The following is a 19,638-nucleotide window of genomic DNA, read 5'->3' on the forward strand; positions in this document are numbered from 1 at the left end:
GAATGTGCTTACGTAGGGAGTCACGTGATCATCAGGAAGCCAATCAAACAAAAGCCCGGTAAGCTAACGCTAGCAGCTAACGCTACAAGCAAAACGTGATGGAGTGTGGCTTAAGGGAGGTTCACCAAACTTTCAACCGACATTTAGTAGACTCTTGGTGGCATCCAGACGGGCTTTCACCCGCTGTCCTCCTTTGTTCTCACGATTTCCGGAGATGGTGCTTTCAGTGCTTTCTACTGGTAGCGAGGCTAACGCTAGCTAGCGGCTAACGCTACAAATGAACGTTATGGAGTCGGATAGCGGCTCTAACATTGTCGAAACGGCTGAACTTAATGAGTGGATTGGGCACGGACTGCATCTAGCAATTAGTATGTGGCGTTATTTTGTATCTGTCTGTGTGTTATTCCTCTGATAGCTTTTGTGATGGTAAAGCATTCAGCATAAAGTACAATCCAACGGCAAAACTTATAATGACCGAGAAATGGCCCCAGCTATTTTTATTGTGCGTGCATTTATTAAAAAATGCACTGGGGGGGGAAAAAACCCTTAAACCATAAAGTAAACACTTGTATTTAATAATTATGTCACAGCAGCCATTAACAATAAGTTGTCTTTTTGAAGTGTACTGTTCAAGCTGCAAGTCATTTGTGTTACAATTACATGTTTGCACAGGCATATTGATTGTGACAATGTACATTGTTCAAGTCATACACGCTGTTATAAATGTTCATACTTGAATTCTTATTGCTTACAATACATTTTTATAAACTTAATGTTTAGACTGCATGTACAATTGTTAAATACAGTATATCAAATTGAATGCTGGTAAATAAATCAACAAGAAATAGTTAATCTGTATTTCATGCATTGATTCAGATTTTCAAATTATATAACAGACCGCTTGGGCGAATTTATCGGCATTTATCGTTATCGAGATAAATCTGCTCAATTTATCGTGATGCATATTTAAGGCCATATCGCCCAGCTCTAGTTAAGAGTACGGCATAACGATGTTGTGGCGGCAGTCTAGTGTCCCCCACGATGCCTAAAAAGTTAACAGGTACGGTGTGAGTGGACGTGCGCACGTGTGTGTGTGTCAAAATGAATAATATTGTGTCAAAATGAATACTATTGATTAGGGCTGTCCCAAACGACTAATTTTCTCCCGATTAGTCAGCCGACTATTTTTACGATTAGTCGACTAATCTAATAATTAATTTATTTAAATTTTTTATTTTTTATTTTTTAACTAATTTAGCAATGAAATTTTTGTTGACGCTTATCAATTAAAAAAAAACATACTTGGAACACTCAAATCATTTATTAAAGTACAAATAAACACGTAAATAACAATAATAAATCACAAATAAACAATGAGTTCAAATGCTGATAGAATTAACTAGTGTAGCATCCCGATTGAAAAGATGGTCTCTTAAACTGATGGTTTACAACTTTTATTCCATCCTTGATGTAAACACACCGTAAGAGCTATGGTGCACATAAATAAAGCAACACAATTAGAAATTAACAAAAACTTTTCACCTTTTTCCTTTTAAACCTTATTTATATATCAATTAATTGCCTATATGAATTGCCTTTACCTTATTACCTTATCATTGACAATCTCTCCCTTGAGTGCAATCACTGTATATACTGTATATATTTATGACCTTTTAACCTTATATAATTTTCTATACCATAAAATAAACCATAACATGAAATAAAGCTTTCAATTAGCATTAAGAACAATACTAATAGCACTTATAGGCCCATTGTCAATGAAACATTATTATTTAGTAAGGCGACAGCACCCTCTGGTGTACAAAAATGAAAAAAAAAAAAAAAAAAAAAAACTTTACAAACTGCGTGAAGGCGCTTGAGGTGTTTATTCACGGCCGACGTGCAGCCAAGCTTGGCACTGAAGAGACAGGACAGAAGAGTGTACTCTCCTTTGTTTCTTTGAAATAAGTCAATGTTTTGGACACTCTGGTGCGCTTTTTTTGGCTTTGTCCCGCTTTCCCCGCTTGCAAACAGAGCATCCGACATTCTAACTTTCCATGCATATATTTTTTTAACCCTTCATTAACCGTCGACGGCATGTTGTGCTCGTCGACGGATTTACGTCATCGATGACGTCGACTACGTCGACTAGTCGGGACAGCTCTACTATTGATAACGCCGTGTCTGACGCGTTATATTGCGGACGCCGAGTTCCCCCCGGGATCTGACGGGGCTACTCCGTCACAAGGCTTAGATGTGAATTCACCACCCGCCTTGGGCTGCATCCCCAAACAGCCCAACTCTGTATCGTCACAAGCCCTGTAGTTTAACTTAGTTTGTGTTTACAATAGCTTTAGAATTCCCGCTAGCAGCAGCCTCGTATTCGTTCCAAAAATCTTTGTGATGCAGTTTTAAATGGCTGCTGGGTTAGTGGTTTTGAATGAGGACGCTTTCTTTCCGCCTCATGGAACTTCTGCGGTACATGTTTCGCAGATGGCGAGAGCGTCGTTTCTTTTAGTAACAGCCGCCATAATATTCAACTACTTCTTGTCGTGTAACTCCGCCTCCTCAACTCCTCCTACCTCAGGGGCTTCAGAGAGGGGAGAGGTTCAGGAGCTGGTGTGCTGAATTCTTCGGTTGTGCACATTTGGAGGCTAAATCAAGTATATACAGGACTGTCTCAGATAATTAGAATATTGTGATAAAGTTCTTTACTTTCTGTAATGCAATTAAAAAAACAAAAATGTCATACATTCTGGATTCATTACACATCAACTGAACTACAGGACTGTCTCAGATAATTAGAATATTGTGATAAAGTTCTTTACTTTCTGTAATGCAATTAAAAAAACAAAAATGTCATACATTCTGGATTCATTACACATCAACTGAACTATTTCAAGCCTTTTGTTATTTGAATATTGCTGATTTTGGCTTACAGCTTAAGAAACCTCAAAAATCCTATATCAAAAAATTAGAATACTTCCTCAGACCAAGTAAAAAAATAATTTTATAACAGCAAAACTAAATCAAACATTTGAAAATGTCCATTGATGCACTCAGTACTTGGTTGGGAATCCTTTTGCACGGATTACTGCATCAATCCGGCGTGGCATGGAGGCAATCAGCCTGTGGCATTGCTGAGGTGTTATTGATGCCCAGGATGCTTCGATAGCGGCCTTCAGCTCATTTGCATTTGTAGGTCTGGTGTCTTTCATCTTCTTCTTAACTATACCCCACAAATTCTCGATGGGTTCAGGTCAGGGGAATTAGCAGGCCAATCAAGGACAGTGATGCCATGGTCAGTGCACCAGTTACTGGTGGTTTTGGCACTGTGGGCAGGTGCCAGATCATGCTGGAAAATGAAATCCTCATCTCCATAGAGCTTTTCAGCAGATGGAAGCATGTAGTGCTCTAAAATCTCTTGGTACACAGTTGCATTTACTCTGGACTTGATGAAACACAGTGGACCAACACCAGCAGCTGACATGGCTCCCCAAACCATTGCTGACTGTGGGAACTTCACACTGGATTTCAAGCAACTTGGATTTTGCTCCTCTCCAGCCTTTCTCCAGACTCTGGCGCCTTGACTTCCAAATGAAATGCAAAACTTGCTTTCGTCTGAAAAGAGGACTTTGGACCACTCTGCAACTGTCCAGTGCTTCTTCTCCATAGCCCAAGTCAGACGCTTCTTCCGTTGTCTTGAGTTCAGAAGTGGCTTGACCATGGGAATACGGCTATTGTAGCCCATTTCCCGGACACGTCTGTGAACTGTGGCTTTTGATACCTGGACTCCAGCTTCAGCCCACTGTCTTTGAAGCTCCCCCAAATTCTGGAAGCGGCTCTTCTTCACAATTTTGTTAAGGCTGCGGTCATCTCTCTTGGTTGTGCAGCGTTTCCGGCCACATTTTTCCCTTCCAACAGACTTTTTGTGGATATGCTTTGAAACTGCACTCTGTGAATAGCCTGCTCTTTGAGAAATTTCTTTTTGTGTCTTACCCTCCTGATGGAGGGTATCAATGATGGTCCTCTGGACAGCAGTCAGATCAGCAGTCTTCCCCATACTTGTGATTTAGTTTACTGAACCAAGCTGAGTGTTTTTAAGGCTCAGGAAACCCTCGCAGGTGTTTCAAGTTAATTAGATGATTCAGGTGATTAGTTGAATAGCCTACTTGTATACTTTTTCATGATATTCTAATATTTTGAGATATGATTTTTGAGTTTTCTTAAGCTGTAAGCCAAATTCAGCAATATTAAAATAATAAAAGGCTTGAAATAGTTCAGTTGATGTGTAATGAATCCAGAATGTATGACATTTTTGTTTTTTTAATTGCATTACAGAAAGTAAAGAACTTTATCACAATATTCTAATTATCTGAGACAGTCCTGTATAATGCATCTAGTCCTATATAAATGATATCTACCGTAACATTATGTAGCTTAGCTGTACTTGTAGCAGCTTTTCGGCAGCAGTCAGGTATGTTGTTGTGTTTTTTTATCTCGTGGCATGAGTTGAGCTAGAGCTGTGAGTTGAGCGTTGGCATTACCTGAGGGGCCGGTTAATGAGAAGCATGATGTTTAGCTACTCCCGTTCCGTTCCGTCCTGAAGACCGCGCGGCGCGCTGAGTGTGTTGTACTTCCGCTTTACTTGGCATATTTCAATAATCGGAATTTGGATGTTTGTGAATCGTTCTCGAATCTTCCACGGCCGAATCGCGAATAATCTAAGAATCGGAAATTTTGCACACCTTTATTTCCTGATCCCATTAGGGCGCGCCAGGCCTAAAGGGCAGTATTTCAATGCAGTCATGTTCAGGCTGGGATACCTCACATACATGCCTAATATGAAAAAGATTTAATGTTGTATCAGGGAGTTACTAGTCATTTTCCGAATTTGGTGTTTTTAAAAAAAAAAAAAAAAGAAAGAAAAAGGCCAACTTTGGCACCCGGCCCAGGTCAGGCCCGTGAATGAAAACTCACCATTTTTATAAATCTCATAGATCTCATATGTCTCATGAATAGTCTCACCAACTTTGAAGACGATCCAATTTGTTTTTGACGAGCTATTTCAGATGACATATGGCATATAGTGCATACAAAACAAGCTTCCTATATTCATTTAGATGTCATGTTAAATTATACAAATTATAAATTAGAATGGATCTTTAAATCTTAAAAAAAAAAAAAAATCTCATTTGCAAGGCGTAGCGGCTTTTCTTTTGGTGTGGAGGTGCGCAACAATCTTTTATATGAAGGGGAGACCCTGTAAGCAAAACTGAAATATTGCTTTTTTGGCGCACAGAAAGAAAACAAAGCTTTACCAGGCGTATCCATTTCTTCATTTTATTTTTTTTATATGACTGTGGTTAAGCCCGCTTCCTGTGTAAAAGCTGAGGTCAAGCTAGGTGCTAAGGCTAATGCACAGCTGCATTTGAAAGAACACCGTCCTGCCTGCCGGTCTCGTCACTGCCTATTCAATTGGGGAGATTCTTGAGTCACCTTCTGTCCTGTAACCCAAAATCAGCAATGTGTGATTATGGTCCTGTTCTTGCAGATGTCAGTGAAGAGCATCGTCCTAAACGCCAGGGATTTGCTGGCATGGAAGAAGACGAGAAGGAAGAGTCGCTATATGTCAAGAAGGTGGAGGACGAATTTGTCCACATTAAAGAGGAGCAGGAGGAGTATTTGATTAGAATGGAGCACCACCACATTGAGGAGCATCAGCAACCTCATCCACTCAAAAAGGAGGAGGAGGACCCTCCATATGTTAAAGTGGAGGTGGTGGACATCCCCGAGTGGACTGGTCAGCCCTTGAAGGGTGAAGATGGCAGTCAGAGTGAGGCCAGCAGAGGGCCGGAGCCTCAGAGTGGCAGCAGCAATACAAAAGAAGGATTCCAAGCAGACAACCTCATCGCTCGACCATCAGAGAGTGACGACTTCACATCACACTCGCTGTTCTGTGAGTATGACGTTACTCACCTTGAGGAGAGAGCAGGGCTCGTTCTGAAGAAGAAGCCGGAACTGTCATTTGGTGTCATTTGTTCCACCCGCTTAGTTTTTACGCAATAGTTTTACGCAACGCCTTGTTGTTTGACGATATGACGGACTCATCCCGCCTTTGATCGTAAAGCTACCAAGCTTCTCTGGCAAGATCAAAGCTAGAAAAACTGTCAAACATCATTAACTTTAAGTAGCTACAGTGGTATGAAAGTATCTGAACCTTTTGGCATTTCTCACATATCTGCATAAAATCACCATCAAATGTTATCTAATCTTTGTTAAAATCACACAGATGGAAAAAAACACTGTCTGCTTTAAGTAAAACCACCCAAACATTTATAGGTTTTCACATTTTAATGAGGATAGCATGCAAACAATGACAGAAGGGGTAAGTCACTTACTTACCCCTTCTGTCATTGTTTGCAACCCTCTGCCTAAGGGGACTTGAAGAGCAATTGAAACCATGTGTCAACAATGTCAACAATCAGCATTTAGCTTGTTACACACTAGCGTAGGGCTGCAGCTATCAAATATTTTAGTAATTGAGTAATCGACTGAAAATTATATCGATTAATCGAGTAATCGGATAAAACATTTAATTCCTATATTGAACCATTTTCAGTCAATCAATATTTTTTATTTTCTATGTACATTGTTGAAAACAGTCAACAATTGCATCTCAGATGTGACTAGGAAAAAAAATTCACTGCTTTCACTCAAAAAAGTTAAGTTTTAGGTTAGTCTAAACTGTAAGTACTAGAGGTGTGCATCGGCACTGCCCTCACGATTCGATTCGATTACGATTCGGAGGGCCACGATTCGATTCGATTAAGAGGGCCACGATTTGATTCGGTTCGATTCGGCAATGCATCACGATGCATTAAAGCCTGGGATGCATTAAAATGCTAAAGCAAAGCATATTTTTCGTGAATCATGAGGCAACACAAGCGGTCAGACATTAAACACCTTTTTATAGGCTCTTGTGTCATTCCTGGTTGTAGTCAAATGAAAATAGTAATATATATAAAAATAATTAAAAAAACATCACGGCATTTAATTAGTGCTTTGAATGAGACCAGGGCTTTATTTATTTATTTATTTATTTATTTATTACACATAGTAGCAGCCTTTAATTTTTTACACACCGCATAAGTTTGGTCAAGTTTCCCACCAACCTCATAGAAGCCAAAATGTCTCCATATGCCTGCTTTCAATGTCTTTGGTGCGTCAATAATCTTTCGCGCTCCCTCTTTCTGCGCTTCAGCCATTGTTGTTATGTCTCATCTCTGCTTTCTCGAGTGCCACTGCGCAATTGCGCATGTCTGTGACGTTACTCCCATGAGGAAGCAGATTTGAGTTCCTCGTCCCCCCCTCCATTGCTTGTACAGTAGCTCCTTCTACAGGTAAACATGAGAATAATAATACAAATGGGGAAACCAAATCCATTGCATCACTGGAAGATTTTTGAACGGACTTATATATTTTAATATGTGCTGAATCGATTCGGCTTGTTGCCCGCATCGAATCGCATCGTCCATGGCCCGCATCGGGATGCATCGCCGCATCGATTATTGTTGACACCAGTCGTAAGTACTGATTGGATTTTGAGTTTTTGAAGTGTTCAAAATAAATGTATGAAACCTGCTGTATTGGAGCACATTAGGGACCAGTGCTACTTGGTGTTTTATTCAGCAATGACTACTGAGCTAAAACTGACAGTTAGCTTTATTATGTTTTAATTTTACACCCTCATCACTCTACAGCGCTGTGTTTTTACAGATTAAATAAAGCCTGTATGTAAGACACGTTAGCCACGCATCGACAGTGGTCATAATCAATAGAAACCTAGCCCTCCGAAGGGCTAACGTTACGTGAGCTAGTGACAGTAACGTTATATTTATTAGCGCTAAGATGTCTACTGCTTAAAGATGGCGGCTGTGTACTAACGCTGTCCAGTGGCGGCCGAGTCTGTCATTTCGCATCTCGTTCTAAATGCATGCGATAGCTATGAGACGCATTGGACATTACCCGCTACCAAACTACCATCATGCGGGCGTAGTTTTTAGCAACGTCGGCGTAGTTTGAAGCGGCTGTCGGCTGCAGTAAGGTTTTGTTTTTTATTTTTATTCCTTCTTCCTCTACGCATGTGACGGCAGTGCGTTGTCCCGCATTGAAAGTAGTCCGGGCAAAACGTGATGCTTAGAGCTGGCAAAATTAAACGATTCCTCGAGGTGAATAAAATTATTCGGATCAGTTTTTAAACTCGAGTTACTCGAGTTGCTCGAGTATTCGTTTCAGCTCTACACTAGCGGTAGTGTGCTTTGGAAAGTGAGAAGCTGTTCTCTTCAGCCTGAGTGAATTTTAGTCCACTAATCAGTGAAGCATTTGTTGAAGACAAGTATTTTTCTATGTTGTTGTTGTTTAAAAAGAATTCATATTATGAAGGTGGCATGGTGGGACAGTAACATGTTTAAAACTTTTGTTTATCGATGCACCATGACTAATGGTGGATATTAGCAGCAGGAGGTCCACTTTATAGAGATGCAATGGCGTGAAGAAACAAGAGGGGGTCCAACTAGCCAGATGAGACGGGGGGGACGAAGACATCCATCCAGCCAGGGGTCAGGAGGCTACGGCTGGAAAAATAGCCCCTCCCCGAGAGGGATGGTGGGGAAAGGGTTTACCGGGTGACTAGTGATGAAGAGACTAGTCAACTAGAAAAGTTGAAGACGATCCAACTAACTAAAGTGAGAAACGGGATAGGACTTCCCCCAGCATTATAGCTTCTAGTGCAGCTTAGACTGAAATGTGAGTGTAGTCCGTTTTCAACATCATTTCATATACGATTATTGAGCAACTGAAGTCCACGCATCACATGTCAGAGCTGTCCTGCATGCTTTCTTCAGTGATTCCAGCACTTTGGTTTTGGTCAAAGCTCCTCAGTGGCAAGGCCCCGGGGATCGATGAGCTCTGCCCGGAGTTCCAAAAGGCTCTGGATGCTGTGGGGCTGTCGTGGCTGACATGCCTCTACAACATCACGTGGACATCGGGGACAGTGCCTCTAGATTGGCAGACAGGGATGATGTCCCCCTTTTTAAGAAGGGAGACCGCAGAGTGTGTTCCAATTACAGAGGGATCACACTCCTCAGCCTCCCCGGAAAAGTCTACTCAGGGGTGCTGGAGAGGAGGGTCCATCGGAAGTTGAATCTCGGATTCCTGATGGAGCAGTGTGGTTTTCGTCCCGGCCGTGGAACAGTGAACCAGCTCTACACCCTCGGCAGGGTCCTCGAGGGTGCATGGGAGTTCGCCCAACCAGTCTACATGTGTGTTGTGCATCTGGAGAAGGGGTTCGACCGTTTGCCTCGGGGAGTCCTGTGGGGGGTGCTCCGAGAGTACGGGAGTACCGAGCCCCTTGGTGAGTAAGGGCTGTTCGGTCCCTGTACGACCGGTGTCAGACTGTGTTCCGCATTGGCGGCAGTAAGTGGAATTCGTTCCCAGTGAGGGCTGGAGTCCGCCAAGGTTGCCCTTTGTCACCGATTCTGTTTATAATTTTTATGGACGGAATTTCTAGGCGCAGGGGTCCGGTTTGGTGACCTCAGCATTGAATCTCTGCTTTTTATAGATGATGTGGTGCTGTTGGCTTCATCAAGCCGTGATCTCCAGCTCTCACTGGAGCGGTTTGCAGCCGAGTATCATGGTCCTCAGTCGGAAAAGGGTGGAGTGCCCTCTCCAGGTCGGGGATGAGATCCTGCCCCAAGTGGAGGAGTTCAAGTATCTTGGGATCTTGTTCACGAGTGGGGGAAGGAGGTAGCGGGAGATTGACAGGCGGATCCGTAGTGGTGAAGAAGGAGCCGAGCCAAAAGGCAAAGCTCTCGATTTACCAGTCGATCTACGTTCCCACACTCACCTATGGTCACGAGCTGTGGGTGGTGACCAAAAGAACAAGATCCCGGATACAAGTGGCCGAAATGAGTTTCCTCCGCAGGGTGTCCGGTAGGCCTGAACGATATTGGAAAAAACTATTGTTGCGATTTTTTGGGGGGGTTTGCGATATATTGCGATATTATATTGCGATATTAAAGAAAAAATGTATATATTTTTTAAAGACATTTTCACTAGATGACTTGAATAGCTGTTTGGAAAGACTTTGAATGACTCACCATCACCACAGTGTACAGTGATCTCTCATTTTTCGCGGTTAATGGGGACCAGAACCTGCCGCGATAAGTGAAAAACCGCGAAGTAGCACACCCCACCCCCCCAATTTTTTTTTTTTTTTTTTTTGTGTGTGTTTTTTGTGCTCAATGTATTTATTCAGATTTAGCATTGGAAAGAGATACATATAAGACGTTTTTTTCTTTTTCCCCCCCAAAGTGATTTAAAAAATGTATATAAATAAATGGTTTTCAAGCACTTCAAATGTCATAATTATGATCAGTTTTAAACCTAACTATCCAACCAACTCATTTTTGAACAAGAATAAAGTACTGTAGTAGATAAATGCTTGGCTTTATTAAATGCTTCTGTTTATCTACCTTAGCTGTGGACGTTGGAGTGACATGTAGAAATTTCAAACTCCTCATGATCACTTCTGGCATTTATATGTCTCCAAGTCTCCACACACACACACACACACACACACACACACACACACACACACACACACACACACACACACACACACACACACACACACACACACACACACACACACACATTAATTCCAGCGCGGCTTCCTTGCAGAAACTGTTTAACAAGTTAAACGGTGATTGACAGATTGCTGCCCGGCTTCTTTGGCCAGATCAAAGCCATCGTTAACTTTAATAAGCAAGTGCCGCAGTGACTGAGAGGAACAAAGGGCTGGGAGAGGGAGGGTGTGAGGCTGTGTGCAGAGCATAAAGCAAGGCGTATGTGGATTAAAAAAATTAAAACTATCGCACGTGCTTGCGATGGGACTATCGCGCACACGCACATCGCGATGGCGATGTTTAAACGATATATCGTTCAGGCTTAGTGTCCGGGCTCTCCCTTACAGATAGGGTGAGAAGCTCGGTCATCCGGGAGGGACTCTGCGTCGAGCCGTTACTCCTCCACATTGAGAGGAGCCAGCTGAGGTTGCTCGGGCATCTGGTTCGGATGCCTCCTGGACACCTCCCTGGAGAGGTGTTCCTGGCATGTCCCACCGGCGGGAGGCCCCGAGGACGACGCAGGACACGCTGGAGAGACTGTCTTTCAGCTGGCCTGGGAGCGTTTTGGGATCCTGCCGGAGGAGCTGGTTGAAGTGGCTGGGGAGAGGGACGTCTGGGCTTCCCTTTTAAAGCTGCTGCCCCCGCGACCCCACCCCGGATAAAGCGGAAGATGATGAATCGAAGGATGGTTTTGGTCATTTTGTACAGTTCATTGTCAGACAGGAGCAGCACGGCAAAATGCCAAGCTAAAAAGTAAAAATATCTAAATTGATTACCTCTTCGGGGCAGGCTGTGGCAGGCAATGATCAGGATTGTCATCTCTAGGACATGGTCCCCAATAAAATGTTTACTATGTATAAAGGTGAATATCTTCACCTTGCTGGTGTTAAACTGGTCTTTTCGACGCCCTCACAAGTTGATCCATCGTTCACATTTATACTTCAGGGATTTTGGCTTCGGGAAACAAATGAAGAAAACATCCTTCATATGTGGACGATCGTAATGTCTGGAGTCGTTTTTACAAGTTCCACAGCAGCAGCGTTTACTCGGCATGTTTTTTTTGGGGTGATAACTGGAAGAAAACAAGCAGTATTAGCATTGGTTGTCTGCGAGCGCGCTTTTTTTGTTGACCCCCATCCCGGTTTATGATGGTGACGTCAAGCTGTCTTGCGGTCTAAAAATAGCACTCGTGCGGTACGCAGTTAGTTGCAACACAAGTGCTTCAAATTGGAAAGGAGCCACTTCGTTGACCCCCATCCCGGTTTATGATGGTGACGTCAAGCTGTCTTGCGGTCTAAAAATAGCACTCGTGCGGTACGCAGTTAGTTGCAACACAAGTGCTTCAAATTGGAAAGGAGCCACTTAAGTCATTTGCTCCCTATAAATATGTTCTATTTTTAATTGTTGACCGAGCAGAACGACCGGGACCACCAGTGCAGCGGACGATGCCATTGAGTCCGTGCTGCACGCTGAGCAGAGCCCGCGCCGCCGTGCTCGGCCGCTCGCGTCCCCCGCACCCTCCAGTGTCCCGCACAGAAAGGTGCACGGCCAAACCAGTTCCCCCCCAGGAGCACAAGTTCCCAAGGCGAACTCTGCCACGATCTAGTGGTCACCACAAAAAAAAAAAATCCTTCTCTATGAGACAGGCGGCGATGAGGGAAAAGTTTACCCCGGCTGTCGAGGCCACAACATCGTCATCTTGGTTATGTGTAAATAAATTGTTACTTTGCTATCAAAAGCTCTAGTTGTCTTTTTGTTTGTTATTTTGTAAAAGGAAAACATTATTCAGATGTTTGGGATGTAACTAAAGGAAAAAATAGCTGTGTTAATGTCAAAGTTATGTCTGAAATGTATGCTTTTACAAAAAGCTCAATTTCTCTGTTTTTTCATCAGAAATTGGAAAACTGCTCAAACTAAGCTATTTTCAAATGCTGATTTCTAAAGAATGGAAAAATATCTTTTTCCTGCTGAAAGAAGAGAGTCTAATCTTTCTTTTGGTGGGTTCCATGTTTATATAGCAATAGAAAATAATTTTCTGTGGGCCTTGCAAAATCAGTCAAAATCCAGTAAAACGGCCGGAAGCGAAGGGGTTTGCACCATTGATAATGTCTGGGAGTGAATGAGTTAATCAGTTGGAAATACTTTTCATGATTTTTTATGCTAATCCAACATGTTATTGATTTTTTCTAGTTTTTTATTGGTCTTTATTTTGTCTCTTGCAGGTTTCAGAAAATACCTTGGTCCTAAACGGCAAGAGTCAGGGTCTCCTGGCATTAAAGAGGAAGTTGAGCACCCGCAAATGAAAAAGGAAGAGCCGGAAGACCATCAACGGCAAAAGAGAGATGAGCAACTCCCAATCAAAAAAGAGGAGGTAGAGCTCACGTTAGAGGAAGAGCGATACATTAAAGAGGAGGATGTTATCACCAAGCCAACTGGTGAGCCTTTGAAGATTGAAGAGGCCCTGAGTGAGACCAGCAGAGGGGCGGAGACTCCAAGCAGCAGCAGCAGCTCAACAGAAGGCTTGCAGGCAGACAGTTTCACTGCTCCACTATCAGATAGCAAAGACGCCATGTCACACTTGCCTGACAATGATGATGTTCAAAAGAAAGCTAACAGTGAGAACGAAGAGAAATGTGCTCAATGTGGGAAAACCTTTATTAATAAGTATATTTGTTGTAGGCATATGAGGAGCCACACTGGAGAAAAACCTTTTCCGTGCTCAGTTTGTGGCCAAACTTTCTCTCTGAAGCAAACCTCAGAACAACACACAAGAACCCACACTGGAGAAAAACCTTTCTCCTGCTCAATGTGTGGTCAAGTATTCGCTCAAAAGACATGTTTTAAAATACACACAAAAGCCCCCCCTGGAGAAAAGCCGTTTTCCTGCTCAGTTTGCAGTCAAAGGTTCACTTGCAAGAGCACCCTAAAGTCGCACACAAGAACCCACACTGGCGAAAAACCTTTTTCCTGCTCAGTTTGTGATCGAAGATTCAGTCGCAATAGCTCCTTAAAAGCACACACAAGAATCCACACTGGAGAAAAACCTTATTCTTGCTCTGTTTGTGGTCAAAGATTCGCTCACAAGCAATACTTAAAACCACACGCAAAAACCCACGCTGATGACAGACCTTTTTCCTGCTCAGTTTGTGGCAAAAGATTCTCTGCAGAGAGATACCTAACAGGACACAAAAGAACCCACACTGGAGAAAAACCTTTTCCCTGCTCAGTTTGTGGCCAAAGATTCTCTTTAAGGGAAAACTTAACAATACACATGAGAACCCACACTGGAGAAAAACCTTTTCTCTGCTCAGTTTGTGGCCAGAGATTCTCTTTAAAGGAAAATTTAACAATACACATGAGAACCCACATTGGTGAAAAACCTTTTTTTGTGCTCAGTGTTTGGTCCGCGATTTAATCAGAAGGGTCATGTTAAGAGACATGTGAGAAGCGGTGGCCAAGGACAATTTTGCCCGTCATCCATGCTGGCTTCATCAGTTTGTGCATGCAAGACGATTGTATTCTGTGGACATTCCTCAAATCCTGTTGAGGATTTGCAGTTTTTGTGCTATACGGGTGTTTTTTTGGTTCCTTGTGTGAATTGTATTCACACTATTGTCAAGAACTGGCTCATCTGATTTAAAATGAAGGTGAATATAGATGAAGTTAAGTTGCGTGATCCTTGGCCTGCATTACATGCCAAAAACAAAAAATTATATCGTTCGTTCCTGATTCTTTTCACAATTTTTCTTTGTTTTTTTTTTCATTTTTTTTTATTTTCATGAACTGTTACTGCTAATTTCAAAGAATCTACAATGAAAGTATAAGAACCTAGACCATGGTTCACCAAATCCAGACCTCGGGGCCACTTTTCCCATTGTGTTTTACATGTCTCCTTCTGTTAGGGGAGAAAAACTGAAGGGGGACAGAACTGTTGCATGGGATTGTAAAACTAGACAGACAAACTTGTGCACTGCTTGGATTGATTACCAGAAAGCCTATGACTCAGTGCCGCATACATGGATCCTGGAAAGCCTGAAGCTGTACAAAGTTAACACCACACGAAGGCTAGTTTCATACCTCTGGTCTTAATGCACAAATCAGATTTTTTTCATGTTTTTCCGACTCGAGTGAGGCATTAATTTGACTGTCCAAATGGGACAAATGGACCATTTCAAATCCGATATAGGTCACTTTCGTATGTGGTTTAAATGTGATCTGGACCACATTTTTCCAGAATGTGGCGGCGGTCTGAACTGTCAAGTCTCCCAAATCGGAATTAATGCAGCAATTACGTCAGAAAAGAGCGAGGACGGCAGTGATGTAGCTGTGCATTAGCGTTAGCACCTAGCTTGAACTCGGCGTTTTTGTAGGTGGTGGGCGTGACCAGTCATAAAAAAATAAAGAAAGAAATAGATGAGTCTGATAATGCTCGATTTTTCTTTCTCTGTGCCAAAGGAGCAATTGCACCATAATCAACTGACGCACACACGTAAGGCTTATGTGCGTGCGTGCGTTCTATTAGTCCATATAAAATTTGTCAATAAGACTAAACTCAGATTATTAATGTCAGTTATTTGTGTCCTCTTCTTGGAAATCAAAATGTGATCACTCTGGAATGGCATATGACCAGCATGTGTAATAATTTGTTTTGATGCTTCTGGGCATGCAAATCTGTTTGCTCAGCGCGTGTCGGACTGTGAATTAGTGCGCATGTGTAATACTTTGTTAGGTCTAAACTCACTTTTGTAATTAATTAAAGACCTAGAGAGGGACCGGAGAAGGATCAGATTAGGAACGGAGATATTTTTTCACCGGCGGCCGCCAGGGAGAGAACTGACTATGCTGTACGCTTTACTCGCAAGTCAGTAATTCTCTCTCAGCCCTCTACCTGGGGTTGCCTTTTATTGACAAAGTGGGAGAGTTTCAACATACATGTGTAAGTTTCACCTCTTGAGAAATAGCTGTTATCTTGAGAGATGGGTGCGGGCAGTTATTTGTCTTGTCTCATTGTGTTGAAACTTTATGGTCAGCAATAGAAACCTAAAACAGGAAATCTGCCCCACTGGGTCATGCTGACATCTGTCCTTCAGTTGGATGTGACCTTATACAACACATTCTTTCTTTTGTAAGGCCTTAAGACTTAAGTAAGACAAGTAGTTATAGCTATTAGTTTTAAACACATTATTAACCTTAGCGCGCAAAAGCATTAAAGCACATCTTACATACTTGAAGGGGCTCAATGGACAAAGGCAGTCTGAACAGGCATGCCAAAAAAACGATATGACAAAATATCGGAATTGTGCATTAAGACCTGCACTATGAACCTAGCCTAAGAGCTGAAGGGGATAGTTACCTTTCTCGCAGACACCGTACAACTGTTTGCATTAGACTAACACATTCATAATAGTAAAGCATTAAACCATAGTTTAAGGAAACATACTCCATGTCCTTTGACCAGTAAAGTAGACCAGCCTATCAGCCCTCGCCTGATAAGGTAAGGAGAAGACGTCAGCGACTCGTCTGTGAGGTCAGAACACCCTCGCCCTACCAAGATAACAAGTTGATAGCTGGGCGCCTTAGACGTCAAGACGTGTCAGTTGCCGTGGCAACCATGACCCAGCCACAAAAGATGACACGAACTTGACCGCCCAAACCTGCCACAGAAGGATGATCCCAAGACGGCACGCCTTCCGCCCGGCCCACTCCACTGCAGCTTTCAAAAGACTGAACATTTAACAAACAACTGTCGCTTCTTGGAAAAAAAACTCAATGAGGCTGTAGCAGACTACTCTTGAGGCCAACTTTGAGCCATTTGCGCAAGTCTCCGTCAAATGTGGCATATAACAAGGAGATGCATTATCCCCACTGCTGTTCTGCATAGGCCTGATCCCCCTCAGCCAATGCATCAACAAGACTGGCTATAAATACCAACTTAAGAATGGGGCCAGCGTCACTCACCTCCTCTACACAAGCTGTACGCTAAGAGTGAGCGAGACATTGACTCACTGATCCACACCACCAGGGTCTACAGCGGTGACATCGGAATGTCACTCGGACTGGAGAAATGTGGCCGAATAGTGACAAAGAGAGGGAAGGTAGTCCAAAGAGAGGAGGTTGCACTCCCAGAGGGACGGATAGCAGATGTTGAGGAGAGCTACAAGTACCTTGAAATATCACGTCACGAAGAGGCCACAAGAAATGATGCAACAGTCAAGTATCTGCAATGAGTAAGGCAAGACCTGGGAAGTCAGCTCAACGGCAAGACCCTGTGCGAAGTGCACAAATGGACACCCCTATGTTTGAAGATGGTGTAAGTTATAGACAAACCGTTACGAGTACAGAAGTCTATTAACAGAACACCGCTCGGGTTCTGATGGGGAAGCTGTTCCTCCCAATCATACCCCTCCAGGTCTCACTGTCATTGCCCACGTGAGCGTTGAAGTCCCCCACCAGAACGAGGGAGTTCCCAGAGGGAACACTCTCAAGCACACCCTCCGAGGACTCCAAAAAGGGTGGGTACTCTGAGCTGCTGTTTTGTGCATAAGCACACAAAAAACGACAGGAAATCCAGACTCAGTCCACTGTTTCTGCAGGTCCCCCAATGTCTGGAATTGGCCCTTCTACACAATCTTTCTCAGGGTGCAGTCACCTCTTCTGGTTGTGCAGCGTTTCCTGCCACACCATTTCCTTCCCACAGACTTCCCACTGAGATGCCTTGATACAGCACTCTGGGTACAGCCTATTCGCTCAGAAATGTCTTTCTGTGTCTCAGCCTCTTGCTGTAGGGTATCAATGATAGCCTTCTGGACAGCAGTCAGGTCGGCAGTCTTGCCCATGATTGCGGTTTTGAGTAATGAACCAGGCTGGGAGTTGTTAAAAGCCTTAGGAATTATTCACAGGGGTTTTGAGTTAATTTGTTGATTCAGATGATTAGGTTAGTAGCTTCTTTAGAGTACCTTTTCATGATATGCTAATTTTTTGAGATGGGGAGTTTTGGTTTTTCTTTACTTTTTTTTGCCAAAATCATCAATATTAAAACAATAAAAGGCTTGAACTACTTCAGTTGTGTGTAATGAATCTAAAATATATGAAAGTAATGTTCATCAGTTTCATTACAGAAAATAATGAACTTTATCACAATATGCTATTTTTTTAGAATGACCTATAGACCCTACCCACGTGACGTCACAACTCCGCTCTCCTGAATGGTACCGCCCAACTGTCCGTCAAAACATAGTGTTAACCTGTTACGGCTACGTACATTCTTCCTATTTACGGCGTGTTTTTCTGCTCCTTAACATTAATAATCAAAATGGTGAAGGCGTGTGTGGCTGTTGGTTGCACTAACAGAGAAGATGGAAGGAGAGACTTGAAGTTTTACCGTATTCCGAGGGATCCAAAGAGGAGAGCGAAATGGACGGCTGCAATTCGACGTGAAAACTGGGCACCAAAAAATCACCACAGACTATGTAGTAGTCATTTTATATCCGGTAAGATGCATTTAAGATATACTTAGAGGGTTTGGGGCTGACAAATAACCACAATTAAGATCATTGCTAGGCTAATCGCCGACAACATACACGTATGTATGTAGTGAGAGTGCTATCGCTAAACCATATAAACATTAAAAGCCTTAACTCCATTGACAAACGACATGAAATACATTAGACTTGACAGTGGATGTTAGCAATAACAAAAGATTTTGAATTGAAAATTTCGTAACTCGCCTTTCCAAGCACAAGATAGATTCCTGCCGAATTTTCGTGGACGAGGACCTGTTTCACCCAACCAGCAACGAAGTATTTATAAGCCTCCAAGCTCTTCAAGTTTTTCAAATTTTCGTGAGAATAGGCTGATTTTGTGTGGACAAGATAATTGTAAATATCAGCGTAGCAGATGTCAGGCAGACAGGGCGAAGACAGTGGGTCGAAAAACATCGATTTGGGCATCAAATATGGATCTGGCGACTGTATAGAACGAAGCTTTTCCACATAACGCCTTTTATGCAACACACCCAGTGAGTTTACGGCATCAGAAAGCACTGGGTCTTCCATGAAATGCATTTTAAATTCCTCGATCAATTGAAACCAATGCTAATGCAGAGACAAAATGCAAATAAGTATTTAGTCAACCACCAATTGTGCAAGTTCTCCTACTTGAAAAGATTAGAGAGGTCTGTAATTGTCAACATGGGTAAACCTCAACGATGTGGAAAAAAACAACTGAAAATCACATTGTATGATTTTTAAAGAATTTATTTGCAAATCATGGTGGAAAATGAGTATTATGTCAATACCAAAAGTTCTTCTCAATACTTTATGTATCGTTTGTTGGCAATAACGGAGGCCAAACATTTTCTGTCACTCTTCGCTCTTCGCTTGGTGTAAAGAAATCAACTGTGGGAGCAATTATTAGAAAATGGAAGACATACAAGACCACTGATAATCTCCCTCGATCTGGGGCTCCATGCAAGATCTCATCCCGTGGCATCAAAATGATAACAAGAACGGTGGGCAAAAATCCCAGAACCACACGGGGGGACCTAGTGAATGACCTACAGAGAGATGGGACCACAGCAACAAAGGCTACTAACAGTAACACAATGCACTGCCAGCGACTCAAATCCTGCACTGCCAGACACGTCCCCGTTCTGAAGCCAGTACATGTCCAGGCCAGTCTGTGGTTCGCTAGAGAGCATTTGGATGATCCAGAAGAGGACTGGGTGAATGTGTTATGGTCAGATGAAACCAAAATAGAACTTTTTGGTGGAAACACTGGTTCTCATGTTTGAAGGAGAAAGAATACAGAGTTGCATTCGAAGAACATCATACCCACTGTGAAGCATGGGGGTGGAAACATCATGCTTTGGGGCGGTTTTTCTGCAAAGGGACCAGGACGACTGATCTGTGTAAAGGAAAGAATGAATGGGGCCATGTATCGAGAGATTTTG

At 42.7% G+C, this 19,638-nt stretch overlaps 1 protein-coding gene across 2 annotated transcripts in view; it reads left to right on the forward strand.

Annotated features, from left to right (window-relative positions):
* Window positions 1-18,669, forward strand: part of LOC130929101 (zinc finger protein 391-like) — a 35,103-nt gene extending 16,434 nt beyond the window's left edge. Inside the window, exons 2-4 of one of the 2 annotated variants that reach the window (XM_057856047.1) lie at window positions 5,555-5,959; window positions 12,911-13,303; window positions 13,368-13,476. In XM_057856047.1, the coding sequence (XP_057712030.1) occupies window positions 5,555-5,959; window positions 12,911-13,303; window positions 13,368-13,375 (806 nt within the window). In that variant the 3' untranslated portion in view covers window positions 13,376-13,476. Of the gene's footprint in view, window positions 1-5,554; window positions 5,960-12,910 lie in introns of both variants that reach the window. The other variant, XM_057856046.1, reaches the window with a different exon arrangement.
* Window positions 18,670-19,638: the final 969 nt, after the last annotated feature.

Source organism: Corythoichthys intestinalis, chromosome 13, assembly GCF_030265065.1.
Source record: "Corythoichthys intestinalis isolate RoL2023-P3 chromosome 13, ASM3026506v1, whole genome shotgun sequence".
NCBI lineage: Eukaryota > Metazoa > Chordata > Actinopteri > Syngnathiformes > Syngnathidae > Corythoichthys > Corythoichthys intestinalis.